The sequence below is a fragment of the Melanotaenia boesemani genome, chromosome 5, assembly GCF_017639745.1.
Source record: "Melanotaenia boesemani isolate fMelBoe1 chromosome 5, fMelBoe1.pri, whole genome shotgun sequence".
Classification (NCBI taxonomy): Eukaryota; Metazoa; Chordata; class Actinopteri; order Atheriniformes; family Melanotaeniidae; genus Melanotaenia; species Melanotaenia boesemani.
Window position 1 is genome coordinate 2,870,341 of NC_055686.1, and position 18,643 is coordinate 2,888,983.

The 18,643-nt window shown below is 39.8% G+C and overlaps 1 protein-coding gene across 3 annotated transcripts; it reads left to right on the forward strand.

The window, feature by feature from the left end:
• Window positions 1-343: 343 nt before the first annotated feature.
• On the forward strand, window positions 344-15,124 carry LOC121640463 (low affinity immunoglobulin gamma Fc region receptor II-b-like). Of its 3 annotated transcripts, none has more exons than XR_006010458.1 (9): window positions 344-2,150; window positions 2,202-2,295; window positions 2,428-2,697; window positions 2,777-3,019; window positions 3,097-3,267; window positions 3,483-3,569; window positions 4,669-4,767; window positions 7,408-7,605; window positions 14,287-15,124. XR_006010458.1 is itself a non-coding variant. In XM_041986235.1 (8 exons), the coding sequence occupies exons 1-8, from the start codon at window positions 939-941 to the stop codon at window positions 14,328-14,330; spliced, it is 1,107 nt and encodes a 368-aa protein (XP_041842169.1). In that variant the 5' UTR covers window positions 344-938; the 3' UTR covers window positions 14,331-15,124. The 3 variants fall into 3 exon arrangements, 1 of the variants encoding a protein (XP_041842169.1); XR_006010457.1 differs by having other exon boundaries at window positions 344-1,095; window positions 2,260-2,295; XM_041986235.1 differs by lacking the exon at window positions 7,408-7,605 and having other exon boundaries at window positions 344-1,095; window positions 2,260-2,295.
• The last annotated feature ends 3,519 nt before the right edge of the window (window positions 15,125-18,643 follow it).

An 18,643-nucleotide genomic window follows, 5' to 3' on the forward strand; every position in this document is an offset into this window, starting at 1 on the left:
TAGCATCACTTCTAGACCTCCAGCCTCCAGTCTGGTCCCGCTCTGCTGGAATGAAGGACCAAAGCTACTTTCCACACTGACGCTACATGCTGGCAGCAGACTGGCTCCTTATTTATCTGGATGAATTTTATAACATGAAGTTTTGTTTCACAATGACACAACATGTTTTAGTGGTTGAGCTTCTTCTTAATATCATCTCCCTTTTTCCTGGAAATCCTGGTTTTTGTTTTGTTTTGTTTTGTTTTGTTTTGTTTTGTTTTGTTTTGTTTTGTTTTGTTTTGTTTTGTGAGCGTGCACACTTGGGAGGATTAATATGGAATGTGCGTCTTTATTAACTTCTTCAAACAGCTTTGATATCTAACATGTGGTGTGAAAGGTAATAGTGGATTGTGTGCATATGTCTCACATTTCACATCATTTCTTTGATTTTATTCTGGACCGGTGGTGTCACAGTTTCCTGTTTTTCTAGGTTTTCTAGATTGTGTGAGTATTTAAACAAAGAACTATTATAGAAAGGGAATAAAAAAAGCCCTACCTCTAGCACTACATGACAGCACCTGGTCCACCTGGACTCTCAGCAGTCTGACTACAACTTAATCATGACGTCCATCTTGTTTGAATTCATGCTTGTGTTGTTGTTAGTCTCAGATGTAAGTCGCTGTGGATAAAAGCGTCTGCTAAATGACTGTAAAATAGAATAGAAAATATTGATGATGATTTTATTACTTTGTGTGTGTGTGTGAGTACATTTTTGTTTAACATGATCAGTAGGTGCAAAATCTATCAAGAGAATATTAAACATGTGAGATAAAAAGAAGATAAAGAAAAATAAAAATCACACTAGCTGTAACAACCAAAATTATTACCAAATTAAAAAAGAGAAAAAGAAATTTGAAAAATGTACAAAAGACCTTGAGAAGGCCATAAGGGTTAAACAAATGTACCCTGAGCTGTATGATGAGATGAAGCACCCACCCAGACTGGCATGTACAGGAAGAGGGCGGGATGTATTTTGGGCCCCAACAACAACCAGCGGAGACCCAACCAAATCACTGAGAGGTACGATGATGGAAACTTCTCTTCACTGTCTGCTCTGTAAGTAGAAAACATGCATGTTTGTTTTATTTACCCAGAAATACTTTACTCATGCTGATCTGGACCAATTAAAACGGGTCAGATGAGAAACACATGATGATTTGTTAGTTAAACAGGAACTTTAGAAAGATTTCCAGGCTAGTATAGAAAAAACCACATAACTGCACAGAATCACAGTTTAATGTAAACTAGTGAAAGAAACTTGTAAAGCATGAAAAATAGAAACAGTTTTATTTGTTAATAGCAGAGACAGAATCACATCTGAACACAAACTGCTGAATATTAATGACAATACTTTTTTAAACACATATGCATTGTTATAATGTTTAATCTATAAGGAATAAACATGGTAATATTAAACAACAAACTTCTAGTTCTGGCTAAGTGTATTTTCAGTCACAGTTAATGAAAATTGGTGGAAGTAACATCGACTGAACATCTTTTCCTGTTTGGATGGACCAGAGTGGCTATGGGTGGACCATGTAATTACACACATTAACATCATTATAACTTATATTTACTTACAAGTAAAGTACAAGTTGATTAAAAACATCAGAGATAAGGATGAAAAGGATGCTGAGGTTGGTAAAGACCAATAACTCCATTCATTCATAAAAAGTTACAGGAACTTAAAATAGCAAAGCCAACTCAACTAAAGTAGAATCTGAAATTTAACTAAGTTAGGGCAGATATTATGTCTACTCGTGTCTTTGAACAACACATGTTCATCCATCCATTTTCTATACCGGTTTCTAATTCAGGGTCACAGGGAAGCTGGAGTCTATCCCACCAATAAGCAGGTAGACCTGGACAAGGTCCATCACAGGTCCATCACAGAGAGACAAACATCTACTCACACTCTCTCCTAGGGATCATTTAGTCACCAGATAACCTGATATTCATGTCTTTGGATGAGTCTAAAATTACCTGCAGTTACTGGACCGAGTTCTCCAATAATAATCTAATAAATAAAATGTTTTATTGTTTTGAAATAGAGATAACATTTAAAGAACATTGTATTTATCTGAGCTATGAATTTCTGTGTTTGTCAGGTTGTACTTGTGTTCTGCACTTGTAAAATGACAAAGAATCTTGAATCTCTTGAATCTTATAAGTTATTTTGTTTATCAAACTCAAACCAACTTGAGTCTCATTTCTCTTCAGCTCTGACGTCTCTGCTGAGCTGCATCATTAATCATGGTTGGTAAACTTTCATCACTGTTAATGTCTTTTAACTGTTTTGAGTTTTGTCCATTTTAATAAATGTTTCTTCATAAAGTCGGCTTTATAATGGAACTAATATTTAATACATATTTCTAACCATCATTTCAGCCCTCACAGCTCGTCTGACCATCAGTCCCAGCAGATCTCAGCTGTTTGAAGAAGACTTTGTGTCTCTGATCTGTGAGGACGACAGCTCTGCTGAATGGACGGTGAGGAGAAACACGACCAAGAAGACCAGGACTCAGTGTGGATCTGGGTGGGGAAAACCTGCTGGTTCTTCCTGTAACATCAATGTTGTTTTCACAAGAGACTCTGGAGTTTACTGGTGTGAGTCCAGAGAGGGAGCAACCAGTAACAGCATCACCCTCACTGTCACTGGTAAGATCAGACTGTGGAGTTAGTGGTGATGAAGCTGTGTGGAAATGGATGAAATGCTGTAGTTTGTCTCTGTGTTGAGGTGGATCAGTGATCCTGCAGAGTCCTGTCCTCCCTGTGATGGAGGGAGATGACCTCACTCTGAGCTGTCAATCAAAGCCTCCCTCCAACCTCCCAGCTGCTTTCTATAAAGATGGCTCCCTCGTCAGGATTGAGTCTACAGGTCACATGACCCTCCACCATGTTACCAGGTCTGATGAAGGTCTCTACAGGTGTAGCATCAGCAGTCATGGAGAGTCTCCACCCAGCTGGATCTCTGTCACAGGTGAGGATTATTCTGCTGACTGACTCCAGTTTTACGTCCATGATGTGACGATAATGTGATAAATGTCTTTATTGTAGAGAAACCCACCACCACACCTCCTCCTACATCCATCCCTCCCCCTACATCCACCCCTCCTACACCCGGTCCTCTACTCTCTGTGCTGTTGCCTGTTCTTTGTCTCCTTGCTGTGGTCCTACTGGTGTTACTGGTTCTACTGGGGAGACGACACATTGTCAGAAAATCTAAAGGTGAGTCAGACTTCTGGACTTTCAGGGAAGATTTTCTTTTACTGGTTTTCTACATTTATACCAAACATGATGATTATTATAACTTTCTATTTACATTTTTTCACCTCTAAATCTGTAAAATTAACAAAACCTAAAAGTTAAAAACTGCAGCTACAGATTTTAATAAATAACGAGATGATGAACGTCACACTTGTTTTTATTCTGTTCCATCTTAGCTGATGATGAAGATGAAGAGGAAGGCATCACGTACAGCGACATCCATATATCACATGGTGGACAGCAGGACATCAGCAGACACAGAGGTAATAGCTTTTATGTGTGTGTGTTGCAGGAAATCTGGAAAGCTGCACGTATGGCTGCATTTTGTACCGATGTGTTTAAAGGACGACGTCTTTAAGAAGAACTCCGTGTTTTAAGCTGCAGCAGCAGTTTGTGGAACCAGAACATACCAGGAAGTGGGACTAATGGCATAAAATAAACTAATAAAATGCTAAATGAATGCAGCTCTGGTGGAAATAAATGTGACGTTACAGAAGCTCGTCAAGACGACGACACAGAGAAGCTGCTGAAACCATGAAGCAGGACCAACCGGATATCAGTTTAGTTTAGTTTGGACAGTTTAGTTCTCTGCAGAAATTTAATCTAAAGAATTCACATTTATTCCAAACACCTTCATTCATACGTTTTCTTTAAGTTTTCATTATTTCTTTTAATAAATCTGCATGCAGGACTCAAACTAAGACGAACAGACTCATCATTGTGTGTGAACCTTCACACAGTAGTTGCATTGGGTGTGTGTTGGTGGTGCCAGTGGGGGCTGCACCTCGTGTGCTGGTCTGTTTGCAGCTTGTGGTTGTTCTGCTAACAGACTGTAGCATCTCTGTGGTCGTCCAGCTTCCTGTTTCTTAAGAAAACACATCAGATAAACGTGACCTACATGAGAGGCTCCTGGTAAAAATCATCTTTAAAAGTAAAATAAGTTAAACACATTTATAAAATCTAAAGGTAATGAATCAATGTTTGTATTTATTAAAAGGAAATGAGTTGTGTTCCATGAATGCTTTGTGGAGTTTCCCTCAGTAAAAATATAGTCTGGAAATCAAACATGCTGACCAGCTGTTCTTTCTTCCTCTGCTGTCGGCTTATTTTAATAACTGCTAGAAGCTTCACTTTCCTGCTTTTAAACATCCTCTTTTCTTGTATCAGGTTTTTAATTTTGCACAGAGCAGCAGTATAAATATTAGAAATAATCTTAACAAAGTGGTTTGAACTGTGGTCTAAAGTTTGCAGCTAAATGAAGAGAATCACCTGGATGCTTGTGTGTGATGATTCCTGCAGAAACATCTGTGCATGAGGCTGTAGTTTCTGCAGGAACGTCATCTGGATGTTTTTATTCTGCAGACACTGAACCAGCCATCATCTACTCAGCAGTGATGACACCAGACGTCAGTTATGGACAAATAATCATCCAGAACCAGCAAAAGAAGAGAAAGAAAAGAGGTACAAATGCTGTTAAACCAAGCGGCAGCCTCGGCCGGTTAAAAGTGAAGCTTATGTGGAAATGCAAAAAGATTGCAGTTCCCCCCTCATCCACTAGGGGCTCCAAAACAGAGTCAATCCCCATAGACTCCCATGTTAAAAAGACCAATTTCACAGCAGAAATAAACATGTTTAAAGTCTGGTACAAGAATCCATTTTAGGATTAAAAGGTCAAGTTTACCTTCATGACAACTGTGAGGGGGTGAACTTTTTCTAACTCATCCGTTTAGATGTTAATTAATCTTGAAATTCGGCATAATTAGGGGTGTGTCTTTTTGATTGACATGTATCCAATATCTGTGGAAAGAAGGGAGAGTGTAGCACAACCATGGTTTTTAGCCGGCTAACAGCGCGGTTTAGCTTTAGCCAGCCTACCTCCGTTAGCTGGTTAGCTACAGTTTCTCGGGGTTAGCTCGGTTAGCTCTTAGCTACAGGCAGCTCAGATTTTGATGGATGTAAATCAGGGTTCGAATTATGGGGGAGCTAAGGGGAGCTCAGCTCCCCTGAAAGGCGCAGGAGATCCCCTAAAGACATTCAGCTGACACTTTGAGGGGGAGCCCTAATAATAGTTCACGTTACATTTAATTTTTTTTAAAAGGCTCCTGATGTGTCTTGAAAAGAATACCATTAACTTGTCAGCTTTGTGTTTTATTTATTTATTTAATTTAATTAATTAAATCCTCTGAATGTGATCTGTCCTGTTTCCTTCAGCACCGTGGACAGCAGCGTTGTTTGTTTGTAGAGTGCTGTGAGCATCCATACAAAAAACACTTTATATGCTTTATTTTGTAGTTTTTAAAATAACATTTCATCCCTGTTTCTGATAAAACAAGCCCATCATCAGACCATGTGATGGAAAAACACCAGATTGGTAAACAATGTCAAAACCTGCCTCTGGATTCTGGGTTTATACTTTCCTACTTCATACAGACAAGCGTTCATTCTCATGGCTACATGTCAGGGATCAACAACCTATGCTGAACAGAACTCTACTCATCGTCAGCCCACAGCTGGATCCTCCAGTGTTTGTACATCCCTCCACCCACCACTTATCCAGGGTGGGGCTGCGGGGGCAGCAGCTCCAGCAGAGAAGCCCAGCCTTTCCTTGGCCACTTCTTTCAACACGTCCAGAGGATCCCGAGGTGTTCCCAGGCCAGGTGAGAGACCTAGTCCCTCCAGCACATCCTGGTTGTTCCTGGAGTCTCCTCCCAGTCTCCTTGGACATTAACAAACACCTCACCAAGGAGGCGTCCAGGAGGCGTCCTGATCAGACGTCCGAGCCACCTCATCTGGTTCCTCTGGATGTGGATCAGCTGTTCTACTCTGATCTCCTCCTGGATGACCGAGCTTCTCTAAGGGAGAGTCCAGACATCCTGAGGAGGAAACTCATTTCATGATCTTGTTTTTTCAGCCACTACGCACAGCTCATCACCGTAGGTGAGGATAGGAACGTAGATCACCAGTAAATGAAGAGCTTCTCCTTTCAGCTCAGCTCCTTCTTCACATGGAAACAAACAGCTGAAGAAAGTTTCCTCCTCAGGGAGTCTGGTCTCGTCTATAAAGATATATAAAGAAAGGGCGAGAAACTCAGTCATCAGGAGGAGATCAGAGTAGAGTTGCTGGTCCTCCACATCCAGAAGAGCCAGATGAGGTGGCTCGGACATCTGGTTAAGATGCCTCCCTGGGATGAGATTCCAGAGAAGACCCAGGACATGATGGAGGGACTGTCTTTCAGCTGGTCTGGGAATGCTTCGGGACCCTGCTGGGTGGGCTTGAATAAGTGTCCAGAGAGGGAAGTCTGGACTCTGCTTTGGCTTCTGCTCCAGCAGCACAGCCCCAGATACGTGTTGGAGAACGGATGATTTCTCTGTTTACAGCAGCATCACATCTGCAGCTAGAAAATACCAACATGTAAATTCCCAGAAGAAGAACTGGTGTTTGTCTTTTACAATCTCAGATCTGGTCACCCTGTCAGTGTGTAACAGAAACAGTGTGTAGCGTGTTTGATGGAGCTGGATCAACATGAAGTCATGAACTTATGTTCATGTTTGTATTGTACAGCTTAGAGTTTGTTATTTAATATCATAAGATTATAGGAAGCTATGAGAATAAGAGAAGAAAGTGTGAACACATCAAAGACATCTTGTTTCCACCTCCTCCATCTGTACTTTAATACCATCACGCAGTTTGATTCATGTGCATGTAAAACCACATGTAGAGCTTCCTGCTGCTGCTGCTGAGGCCTCATGCTGCAGCGTTCTGCTGTGGCTGATGAAGGTGTGAGAACAGTTCTGTTTTCCACCGTGTGGTCAGATGTGTTAGCCGGTACAGAAGCCTGCAGCTTCGTGGTCGCCTGCTTCTTCTTTAGCTGAACAGACACCACTCACATTTAAATAACCTCATTCTGAGTCGGGAGGGTAAAGATAATGAGACTATAACAAAAGCTATGGTATGGTAACAGTGGTACGATTTTCTGCAGACTCTAACAGGAATAGAGGACTGCAGGTAATGAACCACAGCAGCAGCAAACCCGACACAGGAGGGAAAAATAAAATCTAAATAGTTTACTCTGCTGTCATTCTTTTCTATACTCTAATGCAGAGTCGCTGCAGTCTGGTCCAGCTGCTTTCAGGATAGAGGCAGGGTATGGTTAACGAGTCCTGCTCGGTCTACGGACTGTGGTTGAAAGACACAAGGAGAGTCTCTCTCTCTCTGCAGACAGCTTCAGAGTTACTCCCGTAACTTCACCCAACAGTGGAAAACACACACCGGACTCAACGTGTGCCTGGAGGAGCGGTGGTATTTATTGCTCAGATCTTGTTAAAAAACTGTCACTCTCAAACAGCTGGGAAAACTTCTCCCATTAGAACCATAGACTGTACATAAAAGAACACACCGAACCACTCTCTCTCTTTCTCTCTCTCGGTCCACCTCTCACACCATAAACACACTATGTCTTAAAGTGACAGCGCAGTTCTTATAACAGTATATTCTGCAGGTTTCTGGACTGGGGGAGGAAGCCAGAGATCTACAACCCAGAAAGCCCCCACAGAGGTTCAAACCAGCAACCTTTATGCTGTGAGAGGATGGTGCTAACCACTGCACCACCATGCAGTCCTCATCTATACGTGCACACTATATTTAGAATAGAACTGTATAGAAAGTGGTTAGAAATGCAGTAAACCATCCAGACAGGGTCTTTAACCTGTACCAGCTCTCTAATCTGTACCAGCTCTCTAATCTGTACCAGCTCTCTAATCTGTACCAGGTCTCTAACCTAAACTGGCTGCATTGAGGAGGTTTAGCCTCTGTTCATGAGGCATGTTTGACTAGCTGAGCTATCCGACCCCCAGGATACTGAAGTCCAGATCTAAATGGGTTAACTGGGTTAAATTAAGAAGAACCACACTGTAAAACACTGTGCAGAACTTAAATAAAGTTTAAAGATGTTTCAAACACTGATGATTCTGACTTAATGGGTGTGTCCCAATTCAGGGTCTGCACACTTCGAAGTGCGGATTCGTCGGCCACATACGTCATCGCGGTGCGCAAAGTATTTGAAAGACCCTCCGAATCCACCCTTCGAATCCGCACTTCATTTGGCCTCGACTTCCAAAAAAAGATGGCGGAGTGAGCGGTCTAACTTTTGTGGGCTCCAGTGTTTAACCTGAATAAAACCTTCTAAAGCGCCTATACCTCGGTCAAGTTGACTAAGTTTATCAGTTGGTGCAACTGGATTACATTTAATTGTCAAAGAACCCGGCCCTCTGCGCTCTCTCCTTTCTTTTCTGGAACATTTCTCTTAAAGACGGCAAATGGCTAACCTTAGCAAGGATCACAGCTACCACCTAGCGGCTCTGCAGCAAGCGTGCGACGATGAAGACATCGAATGGATGGAGCAGCAGCAAGGGGACATTACACAAGACCGGATGAATGCTGACAGGCACCACACACCGGTAAAAAGCCCCAACCCTAAAAAAGTCAAAACGAATTCGGCACAGACTCAAAATGAAGTGTCAAACGCGATGCTCTTCAAAGCAATTCAAAACCTGACATGTAAATTTGACACACAGAGTGAGCACTTTAAGGCGTATGAATTCCAACTGCAAGAGAATACTGATGCTGTGAGGCAAGTCAAGGAGTCTGTAGATGCTAATACGGCAACTGTAAAAAGTATCGTTGAGGATGTCAACCGGATCAAAACTCAAATGGTGACACTCAAAAATGAAAATGCGGCTCTTCGCGAGATGGTTCTGGAGCAGGCAAGATATAAACGGAGGTGGTCCTTGCGACTCAATGGCGTTCCGGAGAGGGAAGGAGAGAGCGCGAGGGAAGAAATTATCAAAATCCTGGCTAAAGTGATCTCAGCCAGTGAGGAGCAACTGCGCAGTACTGTGGATACAGTCTATCGACTAGGTCAGAGGAAGAAAACGGACAAACCCAGGCAAATTATCATACAGTTTGCCATGAGAACCATCCGGGACCAAGTCTGGAAATTATCCAAGGATGCAAAGATCTGCAAGGAGATGAAAATTCGCTTCAGAGAGGACTTCTGCAAGGAGGACCGCGAGGCCCGTCAGCGTCTTTGGCCGAGAGTGGAGGAGGCGAGGAGCAGGGGACTCAAGGCTTTCCTCAAGGATGGGTATGCTGTGATTGATGGTCGTCAAGTTACAGGATAGAATAAATCTGAAAAAACAATCTTCTCCTTGATCTGCTAAACATGTAAAGTAAATCAAAGAAGCAACACACATCTGATTTAAAGATGACATGTTAAGTTGTTATGGTTAAGTTGCATGTTAAATTTTATGTGAGGTTAACTCTAACTGAAAACGGTTATGACGGAAGGATAAATGTTGTATAGCCCTGCTTAAGTTAACCAGCAAATTCAAGCTACATTTCATGGTTCTCTCTTTATTATCTTTAAATGTTCGAGGGTTAAGAAATGGCATAAAGCGCAAGGCAGTTTTTCTTTTTTGCAAGGAACAACCAAATGTCAATTGTTTCTTCTTTCAAGAGACACACAGTAACGATGGTGATTTTAATTTTTGGAAAACACAGTGGGGTAGTGGTAACATCTTTCTATCCCATGGTACTTCTCATTCAGCAGGAGTGGGTATTTTTCTTAACCGTTTTGATGGTAAAGTTTTTGATCACAAAAGTGATGACAAAGGTCACTGGTTAACGATTAATATTGAGGTGGATGACACTAAGTATATTTTAGTAAACGTATACGGACTCAATAATAGGACAAAAAATCATATTTTTTTTTCCAACCTTAAACACAGGATTGAAGATTGGAAGAAAGTTTACTCAACAGACAAAGTAATAGTTGCAGGTGATTTTGATGTAGTGCAAGATGAAAAACAGGACAGATTTCCATCTCAACATGATTCTTATCATTTTAATCAATACATTAAAGATTTTTCTAGCTCTCTTGACCTTATTGATATCTGGCGTAAACTTAATCCTGAAAAACATTGCTATACCTGGAGCAACAAAGAGCGTTCTCAATTGTCACGATTAGACTATTGGCTTATAACCAGTAATTTGCTCTCCCTAACATCCAGCTGCAATATCTTTCACTCCCCTCTTACTGACCATTGTGCTATAACTCTTTCAGTCTCCCCTGACAAGAGTTTACCTGAGCCAAGATCATCACATTGGAAATTTAATAATAACCTGTTAAAAAACACAAACTTTTGCAACATGATAAAAGCACTTATTACCGACATCAAAACTATGATTGACTTATCCCCCACTAACAGATGGGAATGGCTAAAATTCAACATTAGGAAAATTGCTATTGAAGAAGGAAAACTAATGGCTAGAAAGAGAAGACAACATCAAGCTGAAATCATATCCAGAATAAACTCATTATGCAACTTGACCCAGTTAAATGAGGAAAGCTCTCTTGAACTTAACCAGTTACAATCCAAACTAGATGAACTTTACACAGAAAAAGCAAAAGGTGCCTATATCCGCTCAAGAGCCAGGTGGATTGAGGATGGGGAAAAAAATTCCACATATTTTTTCAATTTGGAAAAAAATAGACAAACAAAAAAAATTATAAACAAATTGCATATTGATAATACCTTAGTTGAAGATCAAAAGGTTTTAAGTAATTACATTATTGATTTCTACAAAACACTTTATAGTGCCCAGTACTCCAACCAAGATGCCATCTCCTTTCTCAGCTCTATACAAGATAAAATCCCAAAAATAGATATACATTTTAAAGACCTCACTGAATCAGACATCACCTTGGCGGAGCTTGATACAGTGGTCTCCCAAATGGCCAGTGCCAAGTCACCAGGTCCTGATGGGATAACAGTTGAGTTCTATAGATTTTTTTGGATTGAAATAAGAGAAATGTTGTTGGAAGTATTTAATGAGCTAATAAACAATCAGATGTTATCCCCAACAATGAAACGAGGAATAATTGCTCTATTACCTAAACCAGGCAAGGATAACTTATTTCTCGATAACTGGAGGCCAATCACACTCCTCTGCTGTGATTATAAAATACTGGCGCATATCTATGCGAATAGACTAAAAGTAGGTATAGGTCAAATAATAGACGAGACTCAGTCAGCTTTTATTAAAGGGCGACATATCCATAATCATACTCGTTTAATTTTAGATATTTTGGATTATAATTCTTTCGTTCCCTATGACAGTCTTATTCTATTTCTTGACTTTTTTAAGGCATTTGACTCCTTAGAGCATCCTTTTTTATTTAAGGCCCTAGAAAGCTTTGATTTTGGAACTAAGTTCTGTAACATAGTAAGGATGCTTTACAGAGACATAACAAGTAGTATTATGCTCAACAGAGGTCTGTCAAATAGTTTCACTGTAAATCGTGGCATTCGCCAGGGATGTCCAATCAGTCCATTACTGTTTATTATTGCAGCTGAATTATTAGCCATCTCCCTTAAATTTTCTACAGATTTTGAAGGCATTAGTATCTTAGATAGGGAATTTAAAATTAGCCAATTTGCTGATGACACAGCTTTATTTCTTAAAAACAAAAAAATGGTTGCAATAGCAGTTAACAAAATTGCCGCTTTCTCTCGAGCATCTGGTCTAACATTAAATTTAAAAAAATGCGAGCTCCTAGCTGTTCATACCTGTAATCAAAATATCATTGGCAACATCCCAGTAAAAAATGAAGTAAAATACCTTGGTCTGGTAATTTCAAAAAACAACAACGATAGAGAGAACGCCAATATTTTTCCCAGATTAAATGCAGTACAAAAAGTCTTCAACCACTGGTTAACTCGTGATCTATCGATACTAGGTCGTATAATGCTGTCCAAAGCAGAGGGTCTTTCAAGACTTATTTATCCGTGCCACTCAATGTTTGCTTCCTCAAAAGTGATTAAGCAGTCCAACTCCATAATATTTATTTTCATCTGGAAAAATAAAACTCATTACATCCGCAAATCACAATTGGTAAAAGAATACGAAAATGGAGGTTTAAAGGCATTAGATTTTGAATCCATTATTGCTGCTTTCAGAGTAAAATGGCTCAAAGAGTGTATTACCCAGTCTCAATCCATCTGGTATCATATTCCAAATAAAATTTTTAATAGGGTTGGAGGGCTAGAATTCCTACTTAAATGTGACTTTGAAATTTCCAAAATACCTTTAAAGTTGTCCAGATTCTACAAACAAGCTCTGGATTTTGGGAAACTGCTTTTCACTCATAATTTTTCTCCACACAATTCTGTGTTATGGAATAACAGGGCTGTAACTATCAACAGGAAGTCTTTATTTAAATTTGACTGGTATGACAAGGGCATATATTTTATTCATGACTTGTTAGATACAAATGGAATGCTGTTATTATATGATGACTTTCTAAAGAAGTATAAGATTAAGGTTTCCTGTAATGACTACAACAAGATCTGTAAAGCAATTCCCAAACCTCTTCTTAATCTCATCCAGAATACTATGCAATATTTTTCTATTAACACTCGCTTGACCCCACTGACTATTGATGACATATCACTACAAGACAGAAGATGTAATAATAAATTGATCACTCTTGCCTATAAGCAAAAGATATTTTGTAACTTCAATGCTAATAATAATGTTCTAGACCTTGATAACACACTGAAAAAGAAGTCTTTCACCTTTTATGTGAAATATCCAGTTCAACCTAAAGTGAAAGAAGCTCATAACAAGATTATATCTGGTATATACCCGGTGGGAGATTTTCTACACAGGAGATTTAAATTTGAGTCTGATCCATGTGTCTTTTGTTCCTCTGAAATTGAAACAACAGTCCATCTCTTCTACAGTTGTCAGCATGTTATTGTTTTCTGGTCTGATATTCACAGTTGGATCTCACTAAAAATCTCTAATATACCTTTCTTCACATCCAAAGATATTTTGTACTTCATGGATAATCTGGACACTGATATCTCTGATGTCATAAATGTTGTGATCATTTTGAGTAAATACTTTATCCATACATACAAATGGAAAAACACCACACCAATATTCCCTGTATTTCTGAATTACTTTATTGATTATTTCAAATCACTAAAATATGTCTCTAATTTAAATGAGAAAAATGCCATGATTTACCAAAACATTGCTAAATCCTTGCTGTTTTAAAAATGATGCCCAGCTTATGTCATATTTGTCTTTTGCTTTGTTTTTTTTTGGTTGTTGTTACTGTTGTTCCTCTTTTTTTTTTTTTTTTTTTTGTTTGTTGTGCCTAGAACTACTCACTTCAGTCTGAACTGTCTAATGTAACATTGTTGGATTACTTCCTGACCTTTTTTGTATACTACCTGTGGTTTTCTAATAAAGATATATTAAAGAAAAAAAAAAGAAAAAAAAAAAAAAAAAAAAAAAAAAAACTTCATTTGGCCTCAAACGAAGGATGCTGGTGATGCATCCTTCGCGGCCTCTTTTCTCCCACAATTCATTGCGCACAGGACGGTGGCGAATCAGCAACCTCAGAAGAGTCGTATTAAGTTTAAATAAAGTTTTATTTAAAAAAAGTACGTTTTTTTTAACTACACTTTAGTATAAACGTTACAAAACCAAGTACATTTAATGCATGTTTGTTAAATGGTGACATTAAAATTCTGTAATATTTTATATTCAATTACTTTTAAGGGGTTAATGAAGTGTGTACCGGCTGGAAAACAACAAAGCCTCAAACCGTGTTTTTTTTTTTTTTTTACTGTCGGTGTTGCCGCTCCGTGTTCAGCGTCTACTGACGTTTCCTACGAGTAATTTCTGAGGTTTAAGTGATTAAACGTCCTGTGTTGTTGCTATGGGAAATTCTTGTAGACTAGGTAGGCTGTCCCATTTCACGAACGTTAAGCAGACTTCGAAGTGTGTAGACTACGGAGGACACTCTGTAGCCTACGTAGTCTGCGCACTTCGAAGTGTGCAGACCCTGAATTGGGACACAGTCAATGTCTATAAACTTACAGTCTTTTCCTGAACTTGTGTTTTCAGAGCTTCCAGCGGAGCCAGACGTCATCTACTCCTCACTGAGGTAGTCCACCAGTCCAACCACTGATGTCCTCTGCTGGATCAAACTGGTTCAGACCAGTTTTTAAACATCTTTATTGTCTTCTCTAAATTATTCCATTAATAATAAGTTTCCTATTATTCAGTGTTCAGCTCAGAAATACCAGCTCAGTGTCATGAATGTAAATTTCTGGTAAATTCTTCAGAGAATCAGAACTTTGATGTAATTTAGGTTTTATCTTTGATGTGTGGACTCTGCTCTGGTAAACATTTTAAGACTCTGGTTTCTTGGGTCTCACGTGTTTCACCTGTGAAGATCTTTGGGTTTTAACAAAGCAAAGACTTTAACTTGTCCCAGTTTGGCTGTGGCTAACCTACATAAACCTCTTCTCAGAGCGGTGAACGGAGAACATGAAGCCACAACCGCAGGTTAAAACAGCTGGAACATTGTTCAGTCAGCAATATGACAGAATATATGAAAAAAAACCTCTTTAGTTCATGTTTGTTAAGATTTTTAATTGCTTTATTAATGTTTTTAACCTCCCATAGTCTGGTATCATAACGCTTGATGATGTACAGTAAATATAGATGCTTACACTGCCCCCTAATGGTGATAGATAGATAGATAGATAGAGAGATAGATAGATAGATAGATAGATAGATAGATAGATAGATAGATAGATAGATAGATAGACAGACAGACAGACAGACAGACAGACAGTTTCCAGACTGCAGCCTCTCCTCTGACAGCTGATGATATTCAGCTCTTCACTCCCTCTACTGGACACTAGAGGAACTACAGCAGATAAAACTCCATTTAACCCAGTAAAGGCTAATTATTAGCAGCCCAGCAACATCTCATGATCTCACCTGGAGATCTTTATTTAGTTCAGGACTACTCAGTTCAGTCCTACGAGAGCTGCAATCCAGCAGGTTTTCCATGTATCCCCGCTCCAACACACCTGACTCAAATGAATGAGTCCTTGTGCAGATCTTGATGGGCTGTTGGATCATTTAGTTTGATTCAGGTGTGTTGAAGCAGGAATATATTAAAATCCTGCTGGATTGTGGTTCTTTTTGGACTGAATCTCTGTTCCTCTGGTTCCTCCTCTCAGATCTGATCACTAATAGTTTCATTAAATCCTCACATCACGGTGTGTGTGTCAGTAAACAGGACGTTGCTGCAGATCTTCATGTTTTGTTTACAGATTTAATTTTTGCACACTTTCTGTGTGGAGTCTGCATGTTCTCCTCGTGTATGTGTGGGTTCTCTCTGGTTGTAAATGGTTGTTTGTCTCTCTGTGTCGGCCCTGCGATGGACTGGTGACCTGTCCAGGTGTACCTGCCTCTCTACTGTTTTAATGTGATGTTTTTATACAGATTATTTTTATATCTGATTTTATTTATTTTATTGGCTCTAATTAAAAAGCACTTTGTGTAAACTTGTAGCTTTGGAGAAAAGCATCTGCTAAATGACTAGAATAGAATAAACTTGTTTAAATAAAACGTGTAAATAAAGCAAACTGGACTCAACTGGATGGAAAATTAATTCGACTTTCAGTTTAACAAAGCTAACGAAGCTCAATGCAGTAAATTTATTTTTACTCAAAGAAGAGAAAGATTTCTTTTTCTTTTATTCATTTTTATTGTTTTGTTTTTAAAATAAAATAGGGTTTTATAAAATGGACATGAACAGACATCAACACAAACAGCCTGTTCAGAAACTTCCACTCTGCTGCCATCTGCTGGTCATACTGGGTATTACAGCAGAGCCAGTGATTGATAATAATTATCTGCAGTTATAACTCATGTATAACTCATCCCTTCCAGCAGCTTCTTCCTCCATCTGTCTATTGGACTGTATAACACACCGAGTTTAGTCTCTTTTCCACTTTACGGGAAACTCAGACACGTCAGGGTGTTTTAGAGATTTTATTTCATCAACAAAGATGTAAATAAATGTTTTTAAAGTTTATCAAATTAAGTCACATGTTGGAAAAACCAGCAGTCTGAATTTAATAAACCAATAATTCCCCGCAAGTTTTTATCAGATTGAATAAATCTGTGGAAATCCTCTTAAATCTGGTAAAATAAAGGATTTTTAAATCTTTTTTTTAAGAAAACTTTCCTTTATAAACAGTCTCAGTTCATTTACAACCAATACAAGGTGTAGAAAAATAGAAATGTTTCAGTTTCTGAATCAAATTATTTATGACATTTTTTATCTTTGAGAAGAAAAAAAATTATCTTTGCTGAATGATCAGTTATTAAGAAGTTCGTTGATGAAATAAATTAATTTAAAGAGGAAGTTTTGGAGTCAGAATGACTTGTTTTAATCATTCTGTCTGAAGGAATGTTTTCTCATTATTTCCCAGTTTAAAGGCTGTTTATGTTTGAAGGAGACGGATGGAAAACTTTGTCCGTCTCCTGCGTCGGTTACATAGGTAATTTGATCCGTTTTCATGGAGCTCAGCGATCTGCTGGACACAGAAACGAAGCAAAACCTCAAGAAATCTCAGAGCAGTGCTGAGCAGAACAGCTGACATGCAGCCAGCGAAGGAAACAAACCAGAGAAGAAGAAGAGGACCAGGAAAGAAACAAACCAGAGAAGAAGAAGAGGACCAGGAAGGAAACAAACTAGAGAAGAAGAAGAGGACCAGGAAGGAAACAAACCAGAGAAGAAGAAGAGAACCAGGAAAGAAACAAACCAGAGAAGAAGAAGAGGACCAGGAAGGAAACAAACTAGAGAAGAAGAAGAGGACCAGGAAGGAAACAAACCAGAGAAGAAGAAGAGGACCAGGAAGGAAACAAACTAGAGAAGAAGAAGAGGACCAGGAAGGAAACAAACCAGAGAAGAAGAAGAGGACCAGGAAAGAAACAAACCAGAGAAGAAGAAGAGGACCAGGAAGGAAACAAACTAGAGAAGAAGAAGAGGACCAGGAAGGAAACAAACCAGAGAAGAAGAAGAGGACCAGGAAGGAAATAAACCAGAGAAGAAGAAGAGGACCAGGAAGGAAACAAACTAGAGAAGAAGAAGAGGACCAGGAAGGAAACAAACCAGAGAAGAAGAAGAGGACCGTGAAGGAAACAAACCAGAGAAGAAGAAGAGGACCAGGAAGGAAACAAACCGGAGAAGAAGAAGAGGACCAGGAAGGAAACAAACCAGAGAAGAGGAAGAGGACCAGGAAGGAAACAAACCAGAGAAGAAGAAGAGAACCAGGAAGGAAACAATCAGGAGAAGAAGAAGAGGACCAGGAAGGAAACAAAGCACAGAAGAAGAAGAGCACCAGGAAGGAAACAAACAGGAGAAGAAGAAGAGGACCAGGAAGGAAACAAACCAGAGAAGAAGAAGAGGACCAGGAAGGAAACAAACCAGAGAAGAAGAAGAGGACCAGGAAGGAAACAAACCGGAGAAGAAGAAGAGGACCAGGAAGGAAACAAACTAGGGAAGAAGAAGAGGACCAGGAAGGAAACAAACCAGAGAAGAAGAAGAGGACCAGGAAGGAAACAAACTAGAGAAGAAGAAGAGGACCAGGAAGGAAACAAACCGGAGAAGAAGAAGAGGACCGTGAAGGAAACAAACCAGAGAAGAAGAAGAGGACCAGGAAGGAAACAAACCGGAGAAGAAGAAGAGGACCAGGAAGGAAACAAGCAGAGGAGAACAAAGACGAGGACACTAGAAACTGTACGAGCTCATGAAGAAAGGCTCTGCGGGTGTTCAGGGCGTGTTGGGGCGTGTCAGCACATCTTGGCCTTTCAGGGCTGCAGGTTTCTTCTGATTATTCATCCTGGAGGTCAGCTTCTAGCTCAGCCTGACGTACCCGACCAGGATCCTTTACTTCATCAACCAGTCTTTTCCTCTGATTCCCATCCCGTCCAACAGCTGAATAACAAAGACGCCCAAGTCCTGCTGCCCCACAAAGGTCTTTCAATGTGTGACGGGTCCAAACCAGAGGATCATGGGTCAGAGAGCTGACCCAGAAACCAGCTCACTAACAGCTTCAGAGCTCTTCACCAGCCAGAGAATTACATCATCCTGCTGAAGGACCTGAAGACGACAGATCAGAGACCCTTCCTGTCCAGAACAACGTCCCCTCACATTTAACCTCCATCTCTACTCGTCCGGTCCTCCTAAGATACAGAACTTTCCTCTTCTTCATCTGGACCCAGCTTCATGTTCTCAGGATCTAAAATAAATTAGAAACATTGATCAAAGATAAATCTGAGGACGATAATCTGGATGAAGACGGGATTAGATCATGTGGGACTCACCACCAGGACCTGACCCGGGTTTCTTCCTCAGTAGTTTGTATGAACCAAAGGAAATAAAGGTTATGAGGAT

Coding starts and splice junctions, on each gene's coding strand:
- LOC121640463 (XM_041986235.1), top strand. CDS start 939: ATGTACCCTGAGCTGTATGATGAGATGAAGCACCCACCCAGACTGGCA. Junction 3,020..3,096: donor CAGCTGGATCTCTGTCACAG/GTGAGGATTATT, acceptor TCTTTATTGTAG/AGAAACCCACCACCACACCT. Junction 4,768..14,286: donor AAAGAAGAGAAAGAAAAGAG/GTACAAATGCTG, acceptor TTGTGTTTTCAG/AGCTTCCAGCGGAGCCAGAC.